Source organism: Monodelphis domestica, chromosome 4, assembly GCF_027887165.1.
Source record: "Monodelphis domestica isolate mMonDom1 chromosome 4, mMonDom1.pri, whole genome shotgun sequence".
NCBI lineage: Eukaryota > Metazoa > Chordata > Mammalia > Didelphimorphia > Didelphidae > Monodelphis > Monodelphis domestica.
This window is the reverse complement of record NC_077230.1, coordinates 23045007-23066515: the sequence shown is the minus strand read 5'-3', so window position 1 is coordinate 23066515 and position 21509 is coordinate 23045007. Positions and strand designations below refer to the sequence as shown.

The following is a 21509-nucleotide window of genomic DNA, read 5'->3' as shown; positions in this document are numbered from 1 at the left end:
AAAAACGTCACAATCAGAGCCTCAGTTTCCAAAGGGTGCACGCATTCTCCCCAATCTAGACATTCAAGAGCTTGGTTTCCAAGCGAAACTTTGGCCACAATTACATTTCATTTCAGCATTTAACTTCCTCAAGGGCCCCTGCCTGCCAGTCATCTATCAAAATGCATTTTTGCTCTGTGGGCTGCTCTGTCACCATTCAAACTGATGACAGAAGCAATAGGGGTATTAAAGAGAAAAGGACCTAGAGAGAAGCTAGTGGAAGAAAATATCAACAGGCAAGGGACGCTGGCAATTTTATATATTTGGCAGAGGCTCCCAAACCTCCCTATTTTGGTTTTGTGTGAACAGAGGATACAGTAGAAAGTTACCAGGCTACACATTCTTAGAGGAGCAGAGACTCACCCACAGGGTTGGAAGTAGAGACAAAATTTCACCAACAAATATGATACCATTCTTATCATCTTGATTGGTTGCCCAACCCTTTAGAAATCTCTTAAATCATTTACATTTCTGGCCTTAGGTCTAGGATTAGATGACAACAAAATTATCGATTTTTAGTCATAAATGCTTGTTTTTGCCCCACTTTACTCCACAAACTGCCCTATGCCCTGGAAAAAAAAAAGTATCCTGAACACTTTCCACCTGCCACTCCATCTGTAAACACATTTGCAGGACAGAAACTAAAAACAAACAACTTTTTCTCCCTTCACTAATCAAAATCCAACAGGGCTCATTAAAATTCCCCTTCAGCCTTCAAGCTCTGAAGCTTCTGGGTTATGTCAGATTTTCTATCACAGATAAGCCAGTGAAACTTGAGGATGCTAAGAGATCCTACCTGCCTGAACACGAACTATACATTGGAACGGCCTTTATTTTGTTGAAACACCAAATAATTTGTTAACAGAAAAAAAGCACAAATATCCTAACAGCCCCGCCCCCCCATCCCCAAACCAGCAAAAACACAGGCCTTTGCTAATACCCGATTCTCTAAATCTGAATTCTCTGAATGAACCATCCATTCTCACTTGTCATGCCCCCCCCCCCCCCGTACTCCCATCCCCCATGCTCCCAAAGGCTGAACCTTCATTTAGATGCTCAACAGTGAGACTTGCCTCGTATCCTAAGCGAGCTGCCCTTTGCAGGAGAGTTTCACCAGCATTCTTATTGACAATCAGTCTCCGGGCTTCGGGTGGCATGGGGCGAGTTGGGGTGGTCTCTTGAGTGGGGCTCGGCAGCGGTGCAGACTGGGAGGAAGGTAACAAGGGAGTTTGTGGCAGGCGATCATACGGCTTCTGCTCCTGCAACTTGGATGGCAAAGAGTCACACTCTGAAGCTGGCTCTGGTCGCTTCCTGAACCTCCTTGTTACCATGACCTGTCCAAAAAAAAACGTGTTTGACATCAATCAGGAATAATTTACTGGTTATACTTACTAGTGTCTATTTAAACACCCTTCTCCCACACTCATCTCCCTAATGGGTTATAAAGTTAGAAAGTCATGCTGTCTGTGGGTATCCTGGGGAAGGATGGCAGAAAACCTCTCCGAGCTCAATTTGTAACTTTACTTTCTCCTGGCAGATAAGTAGACCTCTGTGTACCTTAAGGGCAGGAAAGTTACGTTTTCAGGAGGGGCCAATGAAAACAGGTGCTTTATTACAGCAGATTATGACGTAGGCTGGTGGTGACTGTAGGAGGCAAAGTTAGTGTATGACTAGGACCGTAAATAGGCTTTTTTTAGTAAGGATACCTTGTCCTCGTTGTTTTCTATATCTGTGGTATCATCCCCTGTCAGAGATGACCTCCTTCTCCTCTCCTGTGGAGTCAAGTGTTTGGTTTTACACTGGCGCTTCCCTGATGGCTTCTCACAGTCGGTGTATTTCTGCAGCAGGGATGCAGGCTGGAAATCCTCCTCTTCGTCTGTGCACAGCACATCTGTCTTCCGGCTTTCTTTAATTTTCTGCTGTTTGGCAGCCAGCCTCGAGGCTGGCGTACAGCTTGGCTGAGTCTGCCTTTTGCCGTTCGCATTGGTGGATGAAAGGCTCTTCATGTGCGGAGACACCGGGAATACAGGCAAGCCTAAATGGGGAGAGGGGGGAAGGGTGGAGAGGAAGAAGGCATTACACCGTTGGAGCGAGCGGGTGCTGAAAGAAAGGCGTATTGTTAACACTTATCACCAAAGCAGCTTCATTTTTTAAAGATATACCAATTATGTTTTCAAAGCATTAATATTTTAATTACCCACATTCAAACAGCAAATAGGTTAACCCACAAAGCCCGGAGCTGGGAAGTCATTTTAAAGGGCCTGACAAGCACACAAATGCAAATTCTCCCTTCTTCCCCTCCCCCCTGCCTATTGTGCCTAGGTGCTGCAGGGATCTAAGAGCAGTAGACAGACACTCCTATCGCTAGCCTAGGTGCAGGCTAGCCACATCGAGGCTCAGCAGTGGACGCCGAGGACCGAGTGATGGAGTTATTAGCTAGCTCCTTGGTGAGGCTTCAACTTTATTCCTGGCATTTATCCAGCCTGTGGACTATCAGCCTACAATGGTTTCCCCTCACTCCTTTAAGTTAAGCTGCCACTGAGCTACTGAGTGTCAAAAGGTATCCAAAGAAATGAAGGTTCTTTCCTGCACTCTACTAAGTCATATGATCAAACCAAATCAGGCTTTAACAAAGAAAAAAAAAAGGGGGGGGTAGGGATAGGGAAGGGGGTATAAGAGAAGAGAATATATTCTATTCTAATAACACAGATAGATCATTTATTAAATCCCCCTGCCTGCACATTTCAGTTAGTCCACTTCTTCTAAGCAGGTAAGGTCCCTAAAAATGGGGGGTATAGGTATAGATATAGATACGAACTGCAGATGATTCATCCATTCACAATAGTGGTGCCAGCATGCATCACTACTAAGAGTAAGCCAACTCAAGTTCCCTAGTGGCCTCTGCATACCTTGTACATTGTCACTTGTTCTGAGGGACTCTTCAGACCAGCTTCTATTGCTTTTGACCTCTGACCTTTTCCTGGGGTGCTTTTCTTCGGTGCAGTCTTTAACCTTTGCAGTGACCTCTGGCTGCACAGCCTCAGCTAAATCTTTCCTGCTTTGCCGGCCCAACTTGCTGGGCGGGGATCTCTCTGGTGGTGACACCTGCTGCTCCCACAGTTCCCTAAGATGCTGCAGGTGACGCTGTTTTTTGGGATGGAGCCCTGTTAATTCAATGCACACCTTCAGGTTGGTCACCTCATTACAATGTGGCTCTTCTAAGTGGTTAGAGGAATTGTTTGTCATTTCCCTCTCAGGCCAGTCATCTAATGGAAAAATAACTAAAAATTAATCAAAAAGCCCCCTCAACTAAAGTCTAAAACAAAATGAGCTACAAGTCACTTGTGGGGAGGAAGGAGGGCATCTCTGCTTCGGTGCTTCGCTGCACACTGGGGAGTGGTTCATTTTTTTTTCTTTCTGTGGGTCATGTGAGGCATTATGGGTTTGTTTCTGTCTGGCTTAGTTGTCAGTTTCAGGCATTCAAGGGTTACACGGACTGTGGTTATCTGTATGGTCATGGCTATGTGTGCCTCACCACCAGTTCTGACTGGGTATTGCCAGTTCTCTTTGCCCCAATGAAGACAGCTTGAATTCAAAGGGCTGAGCATAGGAATGTTCAGGAGGCTTGAAATGAGTATAATTCCTGACTATTACAGTCTGTATTTGGAGGGGTGAGTGCCTCATATCCATACCCACACATCCACACACACTGCCACAGTCCCATGCACGGAAGCCCAAGGCCAGCCTGGCCTCTGCTGGTAGAGCTCACCTTTGGAGGCCCGTCTCCTCTTGGCTTTCAGTAGGGGATCCTCCTGCAGCTCCTCTGCTACTGCCTCTGGTTGGCTGCCATCAGGCTGCAGACTCTCCCCTGAGAGTTTTCGTTTTCTGTCCAGCCGGGGGCCAGGGCTGTGGGGCATGTCTGGGGTTGGCAGGTCTGTAGTCCTTTCACTTAGAGGCTGCCTCTCCAAGAAACATTTCTCAATGTGAAGATCTTTTTCCTCGGGGACTTCAAAGTGATCTAGTTTATTCCCTGTATTATTAAAGTCACCTAAAAGAAAACAAGAAAGCAAAAAATCCCCAATAATGACCACATTAAAAAAAAGGAGGACACTGAGAGGGAAAACAAAGGGGAGGAGGAATGGGTTTTTAAAGGCCATGGGGGTGGCTCTCTCCAAAGTCAATCTATCACTAGCAGATCTTTATAGAACTACAGACTCTTGGAAATATTGGGAGCAGGGGATAGATTCTGAAGGCCAAAAATCTAAACTCAACTCCCTAAGGAAGGGATGCTCCTGTACCAGAAGTCATCTAAGAGAATGCAGGTTCCATGCAAGAAATTATGGGATGACAAGGCTCAAAATCCTTCTCCTTTACTGGTTTTTCCCCTCTTGGGGTGGGGTGGGGTGGGGTGGGGTGGAGGGACAAGGAAGGAGATAGAAAAATGAATTTACTAGAAGGTTTCAAAGAAACTCTTATAACTCCTTCTTTCAAATGATAAATACCCATGTCTATCCCAGAATTCTTTAAAGTAAACATATAGATTACTGAAGATCAAGTAGGGAAACCATAGATAGAATATAAGCTTCTTGAGGACAGGAATTGTTTAATTTTTGTCTTTGTTTCCCAGTGCCTGCCACACAGACAATACTTTAAAAAGCCTTTATTGACCCATGATTGATTTCACTAGTCAATCGGTGGGGCAGAGCTGATGATAAACAAAGAGAGGTAGTAACAGGAAACTGAACAGATACCCTTGGCTTAGGATTCAGTGGAACTGAGGAGCAGCTGTCCCTCCTATCTGACTGAAACCTTAGAAACGAACATTTTCTAAAAAACAAACTGCAGGGCAGTAGAGCCCCCACAAGTCATAAAAAGCAGCAATAGTCCTAGTCATCACAGAGAGTATGAAATGTGTGGGAAAATGGACCATTTTGGTAGGAGTTCTTAAGACTGGGACACACTGATAGAAGAGAAAGAATGGGTAGTGCCAACAGACGAACAAGGCGTGAAACCAAAGGCAGCTTTCTCCAGTGAATCCCAGAGCTGAAAGGGCTCAGAAGAGCTTAAAAAAGGTATTTATCACTTTGGTCTCACCTCATGTTATCTAGCATGTATGCACACCCCCCCACCACACACACACCATTTGCCACGGGAACTACACACATTCACTCACTAGGGGTATGAGGAGAAAACTCCCTGAAATCCACAAGGCAAGTAACAAGTGAAGACAGGCACACAACTTCAGGCCCCTTCCTTTCCCAGGAAAGGTGAATGCAACATTCCTATCAAGCTGGACACTGGCACGCTTTCATTAGTCCATGACTACCTGCCACTACAGGAAGCAAACCTATTTTAAAACAGGTTTTGTTCTCAAACCCTATATTCCTTTAGAGGTTTTTAAAAAGTCAAGGTAGTTACTTCTCAAATGCCATTCATATGTTCTCATTGGCACATAGTTTTTAAACAGGAAAGTCAGAGTTATTGGTAAGCAGTCCAACATTCTAAAGAAAGTCATTTCTACCCCTTATCTGAAATGCACTCGGCCAAATGCAGGCGTTTCAAGACAATGCCACATTTAGGTACCCTATGTAATGGTAGCGTCAATTAACCAGTAAGCATTTATTAAGCACGCACATGTCCCAGCTTTGTGCTACACACAGGATATAAATACAATGAATAAAATAATCCCTACTGGCAAGAAGTTTGCATTCTAACAGGAAGCCAACAAGTATGTACATAAGTATATACAAAATAAACATAAAGAGAAAAATACAAAGTAGCTAAATATTGAAATAGTTTTGAAGGAAGGTCACTAGAAGATGAAGGGCGGGGAGATCAAGAAAGACTTCAAGCAGAAAGAGGAATACTAAGAGGCAAAGAGCAAGCGCATTCCTGACATGAGGGATGGCATATAGTGCTATGATGTGTCTGCATGTCAGAGTACAGGGATGGGGGGTGGGGTGGGAGAGGGGTGTGTCTATGTGTGTGTGCTATATGTGCGTGTATGTAATGTTCCCTGAGTATGGAAGATGGGCTGCAAACTGGTTATGAGGGACTTAGAAACTCAACTGGAGAATTTCCATTAAAGGCATGAGGAGGAGAGTCATATGGTCAGATCTACATTTAGGGAAAATGACTTTGGCAATAACGCATAGGACAGACTGGAGAAGGGAAAAGGTTGGATTGGGGAGCTCAATCTATTGTAATAATCCAAGCAAGAGGCCAGAAAGGCCTGCATTAAGGTAGGAGCTGTGTAGATAAAAAGGTGTCAGATAAAGAAGTGGAAGTAGAAATAGCTAGATGATCATGCTTAAGTCTGGAAACTGTGAGTTCAGTTTTGCTTATGTTGACTTTGAGATGTCACCGAGACATTCAGTTGGAGGTGTACAAAAACTTCCTGTAACAGCAGAAGAAAACAACACACATGGCAATGTACACATAGGACCTAAGCAAATGCTCACTACACAAGTCACAAAATGAGCTATTAGCTAATGGGTGTTGTATTAGACTAGAAAATCAGAGAAGTTGTGAATTCTACAGATTGTCTTTTTATGTCACTACAGTAGTTACTACTTTGAAAGTAGAAGGTGAAACGAATACCGTTTACCTGGTGTCTTCTAAATCACCACCCCCATCCCCATCAGACCATTGAACACTTCCAAAAATCCAAACACCATGGAAATTATTATAACAAAATGCCAAACACTTGGGCCAATTCTATTTTTAACACCTTTATGTAATTTTTGAGGATGGTATCCATTCTAATTACAATAATTTATTTTCCTTTATATGAATGATTCGACCAGCCAAACTTTTTGCCAGTAAGTCTGTGTGAGGAACCTGAAAAGGCAACACCTAAAAATCCTTAAGTTGAAGGCTTTAAAGTTTTAAATGTGATTTTTTTTTCTTTTAAAGAAGTGGTTCGGCAGCATACTCTTTTGGGGGGAGTTTTGAATATACAATAAAATGATCTGTCATGGGCAGTTTAGATATAACTAATTAATCTAAAGGGACCACACTTAACCTCATGGTGCCTTTTTGCCCCAGGATGAAATTGTTTTCTTATTGCCCACCTTCTTTTCTTTTCTGACATCATATGCTTGTAGAGATACAAGTGAAATATATTTATTTCCTTTTGGGAAAGCTCCTTTTCTCCATACAGATCCAAAATGAACAAGAAATAAACTCTCCTTTTCCACAGTGTTGCTCTTCATACATTTGAGCTCCATGCAAAAAAGAGCTTACGAGGTCATATAATGACCCCTCATCTTTACCCCACTCAAACCTAGGTTTCTTGAATTCATTTCCATGAATTCTCTTATTAATATTTCATCAAAAGATTTCATAACATCACCTACAGTAATAATGGTCTGGATCACATCCAATCTTTACCTAAGTTCAAACATGAATCCCAAGGTTGAAAAAAATCCACTGACACTTTTCCCTTCCTGCACAGAAATCAGCAATCTAAGTTAACTACCACCTGAGCCAGGGTCAAAACAAATAGTACCTTCCACAAAAGACCAACTTAGATGAGTGACTTCTAATTCTAATTTTGCCAGTGTAAGCAACATTGCCAAGACTTGAATCTCACTCCCAATGTCAAAGCTCACTGTACCTCTTTGGACATGTGTACAATACTCTAAAAGTCAGAGGTACTCACTTCTTTCCTTCTTTCTACTTTCAAGCCACCAATTAAAGCATTTTCTCTAGTTTGTGCCTAGTACCTTCAACCTACCTGACAATCATTATGTGATGAAAGTTGACAGTTAAGAAGGGATCGCTTTCATATATAATCTACCACTCCCCACCCTTCCCTCCCTCTCACCAAGGTGCAAATCCTAAGGAATGGGAGATGGATTCATCTATCAAGTATGATTTATCTTTTCCCAATTAACTTGAAAAAAGCAATAAAGCACTGGATTTAGTCAAAAGACTCAGATTTGAATACTGGCCATGCTACCCATTTATGTACAAAAGGTCAAAAAACTTAGAACTTCTGACCTCAATTTCCTCCCCTCTGCAACAAAAAGTACTGAATAGGATAATCTCCGGTCCACCTTTAAATCCTATTACTTTAAAAATGCCATCTCCTGTGCTAGGAATACGACATTCCTGACTTTCTAAATCAACTTCTTTACAGATAATAGAAGTAAGTTCATCTTTCTTCTTGGATTGATACTCTAGATGTGCCTCTTATTCTATATACCAAACCATTAGAAGGAACTCTATAATGTTCATTTCTGAAGTTATCAAAAGCATACCCACCCACACATAATACTGGTTTCTTCTGCGTTTCTCTTGATTTGGGCCATTTTCCAAACAGTCTTCCTAACCAAGCCACTTCACTCCCTTCTGCTGTTGTGAACAACTTTAAGGAATCATTTTGCAGCAGTGTTTTTCCACAGCACAAAGATCTTGATGCCAACTAGAGCAACAACAGGATGTTCTCTGGTGTGATCTTCCATCACTCTGATACTGGGGTTTCCATATAGAAGCATCACGAAGATCCCTTAAGGTGCATATCCACAAGCTAATCAGAGGCTCGGTATCCAACTCCTGCATACCTCAACTTTGACATCCACAAAAAAAAAAAAGTCATTTCATTTCCTAAAGACAGAATTATTATTGAGGGAGAAAAGACAAAAAAGGAGGTAAAGAATGAGTTGGAGGGAAAGACTGCCTCCGAGAACACTAACCAAGGACATTCAAAGCACTCATCATACGTACTTTAGTGTCACTCTAAAAGCGAGATATATTCCAGTGCGCACTGGTCACATGACCTAAACAGATGTGAATGCGTCTGCATGTCACTTGCTTAAATCACTTGCTTGCTGCACAATCATATGACTCACAGCACATGCATCCCATAATTTATCATGTTTGTGCTATGGCAGTGCTCCATAGAAGTGTTGCCATGGTAACATTTACAAGTCACCGTGGCAACAAAGCAGCCTCACCACTGTTCTAACAATGCCCAGTGAGTCCTAAACAAGATGGAAGAGTATTAAGACATTTGTGGGTTATCCTTGATTTAAATCTTGCTTTCAGTAAGCAGTCAATCACATCTAGTGGAGGTTAACCGTGTTAAAACTCTGCCATTGATAAGTTTTAGATTTCTCTGAATAAGCCAGTCCCAAATCTCTCCAAGTGAGCATCCCAAGTAGTTTGTGAAACAAGTATGCTTGACCAGAAGGGATGGAAAGTTTTAGGAGGTAAGAAGTTACGTGGGAACATTTTATACTGACGTACGTCATCAGTGCCCCTTCAAACTAAGCATCCCGTTTTAATAGCCCATAGCATCGCCACAGAAAAGCAGCATATACAAATCACTTATAATTTCAGTAAAAGTAACCACATGTTCTGACCCATTTTTTCAATTCTAAAGGAAAAACCCAAAGGCTAGTTACACTCTCCTTTCTATTCAATGTGTTACTGCTTCCTAAAGGTACTAAAGTTGACCAAATGTATCCAGATTTAAATTCTTGATCAAGCCTGACCCACAACCCCTTTTAGAAGATACACTACTCTAGGACAACAGGCTCTCTCATCTAGAATGCAAAGAGCAAAGTCAAGAAACCTTGAAGCTGAAGAGGTTGTAAAAAGTGCAACCTCCTACTCCTGGTGAATAAACATTCTCTATTACATCTCTACCACATGGTCATCCTGCTTCTGTCAGAACATTTCCAATGACGGAAAACACCCTCAAGGCTGCTCATTCTATTTCCTGGACTACAGTAGGTTCAAATTTATTTCAAATTTTAAGACTTCATTCTACTTTGTTTAGTAAAAGATTGTAAAAATGCAACAACAATAACAAAAAAGTCTTTCTCTTGGTATGCTGTATTTGAATGGCTGTCAAATTCAAATGCTATTTGCACTTTTCTTCTACCAGTTGGTTATCATGTCAAGGCACAAATATGTCAGGGGTTCTGTACCTTCAAGCCATGCCAAAGTCTCTTCAGGAGTTTCAAGCCTCAGAGGAAGAATCCAAGCTTGGAAAATAAAGCTCCTCACAGCTGGAAATGGTTATTATCAGCTTTGTGAAACAATTCTCTTCTAGCCAGAGTAAACTGGTCACTATGCAGTTTATTGGAAACATTGACTAGTAAGAGACCTTGACAATTGCATGATTGTAACCCAAGCTGGCCAATTTTCCTTAGCCTCTTTACTGTCTTTACTATCTATCCACTAAATTCAGAGATGGCAGATAACAGCAATATAAGCCGACCAGGATAGGGGCAAGGGATCTGCTGTGGCTAATTTCTTCTACCTTACACCCTACTCCACAGCCCCATTTTTTACCCCAATTCTCTGGCACAGTTGTACAAATTGCTGTTAAAAAAATAGAACTGATTAATCAATTCCTAGCTGAATGAACCAAGAACCTACTGAATCATGAGCCTTCTGCTCTGAGAAAGCAGCAGCAATACCACCAGCAATACAACCTTACTGTCCCATAAGGACTTTCAAGACAGCAATGACCACTTGAGATAGTGGGTCACCTCTTGCTCTTACCACCTGCAGACAAGGCTCCCTGCATCACCTTCAAGAGGCCCAATGAGGTGATTTGTGAGGATAGTGAATCAAATCTCACTGACTCATTTCTGAGTCTCTCTCTGCTTCCCCGTGAATATTTCAAGGTCAGAGACCACTGTAACTCAAAGGACAAGTTAAGAGTGAGAGTTGTCAGATTTCCTTAACTGTATATCTCCTTTAACACCATCTAGGAAGGAAGGAAGTTTATCAAGATCCTTACACAACTTTTCACATACAGAAGAAAACTGAATTGAAAGTGAGCCTTTTCTACTACCACTTTCACTCATAATTTTTCTCTGCTATAAAGACAACTTCCCAAGATCTCTAGTCTTGCCATCACTTAAAATGATGTCTCTTTAAGCTTTTAAAAATGATCTGTAAACAACAAATAAGATGAATAACTAAGAGACACTTTCCTTTACAATTTCTTCCCCTTTTCTTTTCTTTACATACTGAAAGATCGTCCTTTGGACAATCAAGCAGAATTCTAATAAAAATTCACCTCCCCCCCCCATTAAGCATTCTTTGTACAACCAACACTACAAACATTTTATAATACAGAAACTCTTCTGATAAACCTTGCTATCAAGGAAAGCCCCAGCAAATCACACTTCTAAACAAGCCAAAAAATACCCAATTTTATTACCAAGTATATGACCTGTGGCAAATTACTTAATATCTATGGGCCTCAGTTTCCTCGAATGTAATAATGAGGGCAGTGAATTAGATTTTTGAAGATCCTTTTCAGCTCTCAATTTATGATGGACTCCTCATCCTCCTGGACAGACAGACCTGCCTTTCCTTATTCTCAGTCAGATAAGGCTTAGAGAATGAGAAACTCTGGCCCCCTAAACTCATAACTAGGGATGACTGCCACTTTGTTAGTTTGGTGACAATAACCCCTTTTTGACTGGTCTCCAAGCAGTATACTCTCGAGTCTGTCCTACCATTGGGACCGCTTTAACCACTCCATTTCTAACATTAGGACCCTGGGGTGGAAGAGGAGGCTTCCCCCAACCTCAAAGTCTCTTTGAAAAGAAATATTGTAGCAAACACAGTTACAGAGCACCCACAAACACCCCCTTTTCAAATGTATAGAGAGCCAACAAATACTTAATTGTAAAAAGATTAGCTTACCCTGGCCTCTTATTATTTCGGGAGACAGGACCTTGGTTATAACATGCTCTAAAGCTAGACACCTGAAATCTTCTGCCAAGAGAATTTCTGTAGTAATAACTGGAACTCCAGAAATCAAGTTTTATGAAATAAGAATTAAGCAGTAGTAGCTTTCTGTCATTTGCACCCACTAAGAAACTGGGTGTAACATTCAGGTCTAAGCAGAGTAGTACTGAGCAATTTGGCCTTCAGAAACCTCCCCCCCCATTTCATAATTAGGTCAAGTTATTCTGAATTATGCAGTTTACTCTTACTAATGGTAAACAGACCCTGGACCAGTAAAATAAAATTTATTTCATTGTTCTTTCCCCCCACTCCATTCCAATGACACCTGTGCTCTTAAGAAGAGAACAATAGTACTGCCCATTCATTCCAGATCAGAATGTAATACAGGGAGAGGGGATGGAAAGAACAAGAACAAAGCCTCCTACTGTTAACTGACAGCACAATCATTCCATAGCTACAAACAAAAGGTATCTTGCAAGCATCACTCCTGGAGAAAGCACTAGTAAATTAGCAGATGATTACAATGGCTCCTCAATATTATAGACTCATCTCACCACAGCTAGATTTGTAGGTAAGGGACTAGTTTTTCCTTGAAACATCGAGATGTTTTCAAGGCAATAACTTGTTTTCATAGAAGCTATGTTGTTCCTGGTTGGAAGAAGAATTAAAGCTATAATTTGCCATTCATGTCCCGACATCAAAACAAACGCATCCTGAGTATATGCTAATCTGGTTTATTACAAGTGAACCATTAACTCTCCACATTACTGTCACGGAAAGATTCTTAAGTTAGCAGGACCAATCACCAACCTCACAGTGGATGCTGATTCAGGGAACAGAGGTATTGTAGGCACTCATGCAACCGTAATAAGCCAGAAGGTTACTTACATCTGTCACTATCATTCTGGTCAGCAATGGCATCTTCCAATGCGACAGACTTTGGCTTCTTTTCATTATTTCCTTTAGAGCTTTCCCAGTCTGCCTGGCTGAATTTGCAGACCTCTGAGTCTTTGGTTGTTGCATGGCCACCTTCTCTTTCTTTCATCTCCAACTCTGAGAAGCGCATCATTGCACGCTAGAAAGAGAATGGAGATGAAAAAAAAAACTCACAATAAAAACTACTTAATTGACCTTACCTTACAGGAAAGCATTTCCAAAGACAAGTCTGGTCAAAACCAACCAAAGTTTATGAGATATAGAAATTTAATATATCTGAGTTGTACAAAACAAAACTTAACAGTATCTATATGCAAATAGTCACACATTTCTTTATTACAGTTACATGTACATAGCTCTAGAGATGTGTATGTGTGTATATATATACATATATATGTATACACACTGTATTAAAGACAAAAGTGTTCTCTTTTGAAAGTAAACATAACAAAAACAAAAACAAAAGAAAAGAAAAAAATGAAAAGAAAAAACAAAGACACAAACAAACTGCACAATGAATAAAGACGACCATGGCCCACAAACTTCCCTTTGTGTATTTGGAAACGAAATTTAACTCAAAGGTTTATGTAAGATTCTAATAATAAAAATTTGAAGAACTGACCTCACAGTAAGCAGCAGGTAGACATAAAATACTGTCCTCTTGTAATCCTTCCATCTATGTAATTAAAATGGGCACTCAATGGATCATTTAGATAATTTCATCCATTTTTATAAGCATAAACCAATTTTTTCTTAACATTGCAAAACAATTTGGCTATACTATCTTTTAACAAGTAAAAAAAAATCTTAGGAAATTCCAGTACATATCTGTTATAGCTCACTAACAAGATAACATACAGCTTCTATCCCTTTAAACTAGTTTTTTGTTGTTGTTGTTGGTCAAAAGTTGCACGAAACCTAAAGGCACAAAGTGGCTGCTATTCTACTCCACCAAGTATCACCTACTATAGCATACTAATCAGAACTTCTAGATACATTTGATATCTAAAAGTAAAGGCCAAGAAATCACAGCAACCAATAGGTTAACATCATGCAGTCTTTGGCTAGCCTCCACCATATCTAACACTTAAATTACCAGCACTTTGGTGGAGTTCTTTTGAAGCTATAATTTAAAACAGCTTGGATACACGTAACTCCTAACTATTGGCTACCACTCACTCCCATTCTCTTACTACACAAATTTAACACATACACATTTATCGTAAACTTTTAAGTTATCAATCTCTGATAGGAGTCCTGACAAGAGCTACTATATACCCCCAATACTGTTTAATACGGTTCAGTTTCAAAACTGGCAAATACTGAAGCTAGTTATTGAAGTATTCAGGACTCACCTGCAGTGCCCGCTGCTCTCTGCTGAGTTGGCTGGAATCTGCATACAGTTCGGTGGTGACACACTTGAATCGGTCACCTACATAACCAGCAGAGTTCGCGATTCTTTTCGCCAACTTAGATGGCTTGGGCTTCAAAAGTTTGCTATCATTAGAATCTAAGTCATCAGATCCATCTTTGGTATATGTGGGGTTGACGTCAATACTCGGGGCATTTCCCACACAAAATGGTTTGGTATCATCTTGGGCTTTACCAAAAGTGACGGCTGAACCATCATTTCCATGAGCTGGCTCCAGGAATGGAGCAGAAGGCTGAACTAGGTTCTCTTTGTTAGGGTTTACTGAAATGTTATCTTTTCTTAAGCTGAACACTGGTGGGTTGGAAGCCTGTTTAAAAGTATATGCTTCATGGAAATCATTGCTCCGACCATACTCCTCTCTCATTGCAATAAGCTCTCTGCGCTGCTGCAGCACCTGCTCCGCCATAGGTTTGGGGGGGTCATCAGTCTGATTGCTGCTCTCAGTCACAAAGCCAGGTTTGCTTAAACTGGTTTCATTCTTAGCATCCGGCTCCTCTCGAAGTAGATCTATGTAGACTAGCTTATCACTTTTGACACTAGCTTTACTGTGATTCCAGCCGGAGTGCAATTTCGGGTTCTTATCGGGAGGCGCCTCAGCATGCAACTTAGTGCTGCTAGCTTCCAACATCTCAGGAAATCGACTCCTGACAGCCGGATCCTCATAGCGGGGCCTTTCGTGAGATCGCGATCTCCTTTCTGGCTTTTCCTCTTTCGTGATTTCTAAAGGGGTGTGGGGTAACAGCATGGGATGCACCATGCCCAAGCCCAACGCATCTTGGTAGGTCACAAATTCAGGCCTACTTGTAGGCAGGGTGTAGGGAATTCCTGGTTTGGGGGCAAGGTGCCCCGGAAACAGACTGCCATTGGGTAACAACACTGGATGAGGGTAGACAGGCCCCTTTCCATGTAGGGACAGAGGACTGATAGCAATACCTTCGGGGGCTGAATATGGGAGGTAACTTCTAGGGTAAGGAATTGGTGGGGACCGGAAGGCCTCGTTTGGAGTTAAAAATATCGAACCTGGTGGGAGGCCATTCTCATTTGCTTTGAAACTTGGTTCTGTGCTACTGGACTTGGCCACCTTGTTGCTGCTGCTATTATGCTTGGCAGAGGCCACTGTTGTGATAGGAGGCTGACCCACGTGCTGTATGACGGATGGTGTCGTATCGAGGGCGTTTCTGTTTGTCTTCGTGCAGTCTGTATTGGCATTTGGAGCAGGTGAAGCAGATGCGGGACGACCTGCATTTGACAAGGACCCTGAAATGTTATTGACTATGGTATCTGTGGCCCCCATTCTAGGACAAGAAGAACTCCTCTGTTGTGGAATGACCCAGTCTAACGCTTTGTTTTTCAACTGTATGTTTTTGCCGCTGTTCTCTTCATTGGGACTTGGACCGGGAACGACCCAGGATGAGGGAGCAGTACTAATGATTTCAGGTCTATATAGAGGACAGTTATTTCCTGAAGGAGAAACGGTTTCTTTTGGAACATCACTTCCAGATAATATTAGCCCATTTCCAGCCCTGCTTTGAACGAGGACCGTGGTGGGAGCAATTTTTTTAATGTGGTCAGATTTGGAAGTCTCAGCATCCACAACTTTTGATGACAAGTCTAGTGGTTTATCTGTGACATCTTTGGTAGCTGTCTGTTTTTCTAGGAGGGGAGGTGATCTACCATCCTTTCTCTCGTGAGCTGCTGTTTTCCTGGAGTGCCCAGGGGCTGGCTGTGCACTTTCACCCACCTCATGGGTCTTGGGAAATTTCCCATTGGAGAGCCTAGCTGTGGGGAACTCATTGCTTACATTCATATATGGCTTTGATAGGGTCACTGAAGAAGGAGAGGTGGAGATCCTGGCATAATGCTTATGGAATTCGGAGTAGGTGTCTGCAGGCTGTGTGGGAAGGTGGATTCGGGGTGATGGTCGGGGCGAAGGGGGCAACAAGAGGGCAGGGTCCCCTGGCAGATTGCTAGTAGCTGTCTTGGCAGAAGGGACCCTGGGCTGCTTGTTGTTCTGAATGTGTGGAAAGGCATGTGAATCAACAGGATTCCCAGGACTGACTCCCATCTTCCAAGGTAGGTTTTTGTCTGGGCAGTGAACAAGAGGGGGGATGGCTGGGGAGGCTGAAGCAGTGGAAATCCTCATTGGTGAAGCTAAGGATGAAGGAATGTGGGGACTGACGTAGTGAGGTGGTGGTAAATATAAAAAACGCTCACCATTGGTGCAGACTGGTGAATAGGCCAAGTGTGGGGGCAAGCTGTAGGACTGCTGAGGTAGCAATGCCTTGTACATATTTAACGAATACTTATTTGGTGAGTCAAGGAAAGGATACATGGCTGGTGTGCCTCCACCCTCCACATAAGGACTTCCCCAGGGGAGCCTTAGGTAACTAGCACCATTGATGTTAAGAGGACTCTGCTTGTCACTTGCAGTTCTGTCCAGCCCTAAGGCTTCCCCAGTGGGAACAGAACTTTTCTGTATTCCTGGTGGTGTTTTGTATATAGTATTAAAACCATTTGGGGGTTTTCCAGGGACAGCGGATGTTTCTACTGTCTCAGAAGGATTAGGCTTGAACTGAATCTCTGGATTTCGTTCAGGGGTAAATCCGAGACTAGCTATAGCACTTGTGGCAGCATCTCGTCCTTTCTCTGAGCCAAGTCCACACAAACTGGAATAGACAATATTACTGGGGACTCTGAGTCCTTCCCGTATAAGTCCAGTCCTGTCCATAGTCAGAGCTGCAAGACTGTCAATGCGCTGTGCTGTAGTTGCATCCACCTTTGTAGAATAAGAAATGCAAAAATTATTTGAAGCTCAGTGACTAAAACCAATCTTTTAACTTACCACTATAGATGCATTATTAACTTTCAGGGAAAACAATACACACTGATCATTACAATAGTTAAACATAAGGGTAACTAATATCAAGCAGGAGGACTCCAAGATTGATTTTCCTCCTGCCTATGGGCCTCTCTTAGAATGCTTTGTTGAAACTCACCTCTGTTCAGCTAGTTTGAAACATGCACTCTTTATATACTTAGGGTCTGATCTATCTTACATTAATTTAATAATAAATTATCTTGAAATTCCCTCCATTCAAAAAAAAAGTTACCCAAGCAAAAAAAAAAGAAAAGAAAAGAAAAGAAAAGACATTCCCTCCATTCAGCAGAAACTCTTTACTACAACTGAGACGACAACAGTTCCGCTATCGTCAGAGCAATCCTGAAGGGGTCTGAGGACCCTGAGAAAAGCAGTAAGTCTCACCATGTCTTCCTTTCTTGGAAACAAAAAAGGGAGTTATTATCCCTAAAAAGAGAGTATTCTTTAAGGAAAACTAGAAACGGGGGGTCTTAAATGTCTCAATTCTGTAGTATGAGGGCATGAGTCCAACATCATTTTCTACTGATGCTGACTCTACTGTCCAAAGGGATGGCCAAACGCTTCACATTTCACTGTAAAGTTAAACCCTATAAACCAAACCTTAAGTGTCGATTTGAAGACGACGGGAAATTTGTCCAGCTGGAACTGCTAATGTGCCACTGCTTATTATCAGAGTAAATGCTGGTGGTCTACCACCAGCCAAAAGGGACCTGAGAACATGTATACTTCTCCAGAGAATGAAAGGATGAAAAGACAGCCTAGGAGCTTAGTATACTCAACAAACTTTTACCTCATCCCTCACCATACAGATTTCTCAGCAGAAACAACTGGGGATGGAGGTAGGTTTTTTAAAAAAAAGAAACTGTTTCCCATTGATAAAATATTTTTTAAAAATTCATTGTAAAACAATAGAAGATCGACCACTGAATCAGAAATTGTCAGTATGACACCATTCATCTCTTACCACGCTGTGGTTTAAGGGGTTTTCTTCCCTCAGTTCCAGTCTGGCTTTCGGAGCTTCACCATCACTTACTGGAATTTTCCTATTACAAAGGATTATACCAGCTGCATGAAACATTCCTCACTCAGGAAAACATTCTCAAATTTCCCAGGATAAACTACTTCCTAATAACTCCATTAAAAAAACTTGACCTAATAATACTTCACTCTAAACTAAAATATAATCACTACTTCCATTTCCCCCAAATGATGGTGATTTTTAAAAGTTAAATTTACTTGAAAGGCAGGGTCCAGTCTCCTTAATTTATGGTTAAAGAGAGGTCTCTAGGTAACATCAATTCATATTAAATTCATGGATAGGACTTTTCATTAAAAAAAAAAAAGTCATGAACTATTCTAACCTCTTTTCCCCTACACCAAGCTAAATGCTGCTATTCAGACTGATGTAAACTTTCTCATCTTGCCCTTAGACATTCCACTAGGAAATGGGATTATCAGAAGTAAAATGGTCCTAAAGAGATGGAAAGAAGCTCAGCAGTCTAGATAAAATTCAAATTGGATTAATAACCCCCCTGAATTATCAAGAATTGATTGGTCCACAGAGCAAGCTCTCAATAAAGTCACAATCACCCTCAGAACTTTCCCCAAAGTCAAGATCTTTGCCATGGACTATGAAAATTGGTTTCCACATTGATAATAAAGCTACATTTGATTATCTATAAAGAAATGATTGAGAGAGAATATCGTGTGTAGGGAGACACAGATACTAATATATAAATGTCAGCTGTTCCATGCTAAAAAGGAACTGCACATCTGTGCCATGCCGATGCAGTAGCACTGAGACTTGTTATCACAGAAAGCATTGATAAAAGAATATACCTTGGTGCCAACTTCCAAATCCCAGGGATAAAACTGCTGACATGCAGCAGAAGGAAAGTTTCGTCATTACCCAGAAGAGCAGCTTCAATCATCTAATGCTTAGCTGCCTTTACCCCACTGCTCCAAAATCACTGATTAGGAAGCCTAACTGAATTGTTGAAGGATGGAAATCAGGAGAAAATGTGTTCAGAGGAAGGGCAAGCCACTAGGAGGGCAATAAGGAACCTGAGACTTAAATGAAGAAAAGGGCGGCTGTTTCTCCGTTTATTACTGAGCAAACTATTTGTTTTAAACCCATATCCAACGCCAACCCACCTGGGCCCACACTCCTGACATTTAGAGTTAAAGCAGCATATAGACTGGGATTAATTCTCCTTCATAAATATGAAATAATAAATTAAGTATGAAAGTGCATTGAAAGGCCGCTTTAGGGGCTAATCTTTTAAAGGGCGTCAATGCTTCACTGAGCCAGGTTGCCTGTTAAAACTGTAAATCAAGGGCTGCTGGCTAGACAGGCAGATCTTTATTCCCCACCCTTTTTGGGAAAGCTATGGCTGCTGTAAGGTGGTGGCCACAGAGTCCCTTTGTACCTCCCTCCAGGCAGGACCCAAAGGAGTACAGTATGGGGTGGGGGTGGGGAGGTGGGCCTCAAATCCTCCCTCTTTGGGGGAAAAGGTTAGGAAAGGGTGTCTCTAGACCTAAACTAGAACATTTACCTCTCTTCATTAATTCCACACATTCGGACCCTTTCATTGTTCATCCAGCTATGAACATTGCCATACAGGGGGGTTGCAGAAAGCATGACGTCTTCTTAAATCGCAGCTTTTCTTCACGGTTTTAGGCTATGAAAATAATATAAAAAAACCACCACAAAGTTGAGATGAAATTCATAGAGGGAAGTAGAAAGCAGGACAACATGGCAAGCCTCCCTCCAAGTAATTAATAATGAATGCCAAATTGGTGAGGGTAATATGCTGCCTTGAAAGAGGCGGCAGATACCCAGCAGAAAAGGGGGGAAATGGAGGGCATTTCTAGGTCAAAGAACATGGCGTTTTTCCAGTAACAGCAATAAAATTAAAGCTCATTCTAGGTCTATCCAAAAATAAAGTTTCTCTAGTTCATTTCATGTGAGTTAGGAAAACGACAAGACTGATCAACTCGGACTACTCAATCTTCTAGGGACCCAGCGGATAGGGGAAGGCAAGCACAAGATTCCAAAACACACTTTTCCTCCTCCCCTTTAAGCTACAATGAAAAGTTTAACATCAACAATAGACCAGTCCACAGGAACACGCGGAGGGACACACTCCAATCATCTTAGTTTGTGGTGTTGTTGAGCTTATATACATTTTGAGCTGGGGGGAGGGGGGGCTAGGAAAGTAAGGAAAACTAGAATAAGGCCTTGGGCACCGTGTGCTTTTCTGCAATGGGGCTAATAAACACAAACATCGAATTTGACGGTGCCGAAACCTCTACCCTAACTCAAGATCAGATTAAGCACCAAACCTGGGGCTATTTCAACCCCAGTGATCGGAGGGTGAGAGCTAATTCAATGACACCTGCTTACTTGGGGAAAGAAATCATTAGCTAGCAGCATAAGTCCTGACCCAACTGAGCTGCTGGCAAAAGGAGAAGTACTAGACCTTCTGCTAAATAGAAAAGTCCCTAGACTAAGGGAAAAGAGAAGGGATAAAGGGAAGACAGGAAAGCCTCTTCACCTTTTATTTCCTCTTGCCATCTCCCACCTGCATTAAATTCTAGTTTGCTGCATGAGTGAAGTGTCAGGACAAGCTGCATTTTATTAACAGGATTATCACAGCACATGATTTATCCCAGTGCAGGATTTTAATTGCTCTTTGGAGGTTGAGTTGTTTCTTTTGACTGAATTTCTGCCTGAATCCTGCTGCTAAATGCTGGGTTAATAAATAGGAATCCTTTAATGCTCAGGACATCCCTGGGCTCTTCCTTCCTTTCCACCCCCCACCCCCAATGTATTACCCCAGTGAAATAATCTCTATGTGACCACTGGGGGAACTTTTCTTTCTTCTCTCCCTCACACACACACCCACACAGTTTCAGAAAAGCCCAAATGCTTCGCAAGTAGACACACTTCCTTTGTTAGCCTGAAAAATATGCAAATGATTGCTTTTACATTTGTACTGAACAGAGCAGGGAACCAGATTGCATGAGGTCGATTGGAGGCACCACACGTTCCCAGAACGTTTCACTAGAGTGGAATGAATGTGTGTGTGTGTGTGTGTGTGTGTGTGTGTGTTTGCGCGGGCGCAGGCATGCTGGGGAGGGGGGAAAGGGGAGGATGGATCCCAAAGCAAGGAAATCCCTTTGATTTTATTTTTCTTAGGTCTTTCATTGAGTCTTCCCACCCAACACCTAGAACAATATATATTAATAGTAGATTACTTCTACTTCCACTCCCAGAATAGAGTATCAATCAAAAATGACACTGGAACAGAAAAAAATCCACCTACAGAGCGAGTAGAAATCTGTAGAGATGAGTGTTATTCAAAAGTTATTTCACCAGGAAAACACTTTCTTTAGACAGATTTACTGGTTTCCTGATGCACAGGCTGCTCAATGTGGTGCTGGCTAGCCTGAGAAGATGGATTTAGGGGTTTCCATAAGACTTAGTTATCTGGCTATATT

The 21509-nt window shown here is 41.9% G+C and overlaps 1 protein-coding gene across 14 annotated transcripts in view; it reads right to left on the bottom strand.

The window, feature by feature from the left end:
• BCOR (BCL6 corepressor) overlaps window positions 1–21509 on the bottom strand; it is a 158709-nt gene that overhangs the window by 16611 nt on the left and 120589 nt on the right. For 6 of the 14 annotated variants that reach the window (XM_056826180.1, XM_056826181.1, XM_056826177.1 and 3 more), the window contains exons 2-10: window positions 19562–19687; window positions 17971–18049; window positions 14052–16904; window positions 13319–13372; window positions 12649–12835; window positions 3809–4087; window positions 2949–3305; window positions 1746–2074; window positions 1109–1373 (exon numbers count right to left, since the gene is read on the bottom strand). In XM_056826180.1, coding sequence (XP_056682158.1) covers window positions 1109–1373; window positions 1746–2074; window positions 2949–3305; window positions 3809–4087; window positions 12649–12835; window positions 13319–13372; window positions 14052–16904; window positions 17971–18049; window positions 19562–19647 — 4489 coding nt within the window. In that variant the 5' untranslated portion in view covers window positions 19648–19687. The remainder of the gene's footprint in view (window positions 1–1108; window positions 1374–1745; window positions 2075–2948; window positions 3306–3808; window positions 4088–12648; window positions 12836–13318; window positions 13373–14051; window positions 16905–17970; window positions 18050–19561; window positions 19688–21509) is intronic. The other 8 variants (XM_056826186.1, XM_056826185.1, XM_056826189.1 and 5 more) reach the window with 6 other exon arrangements.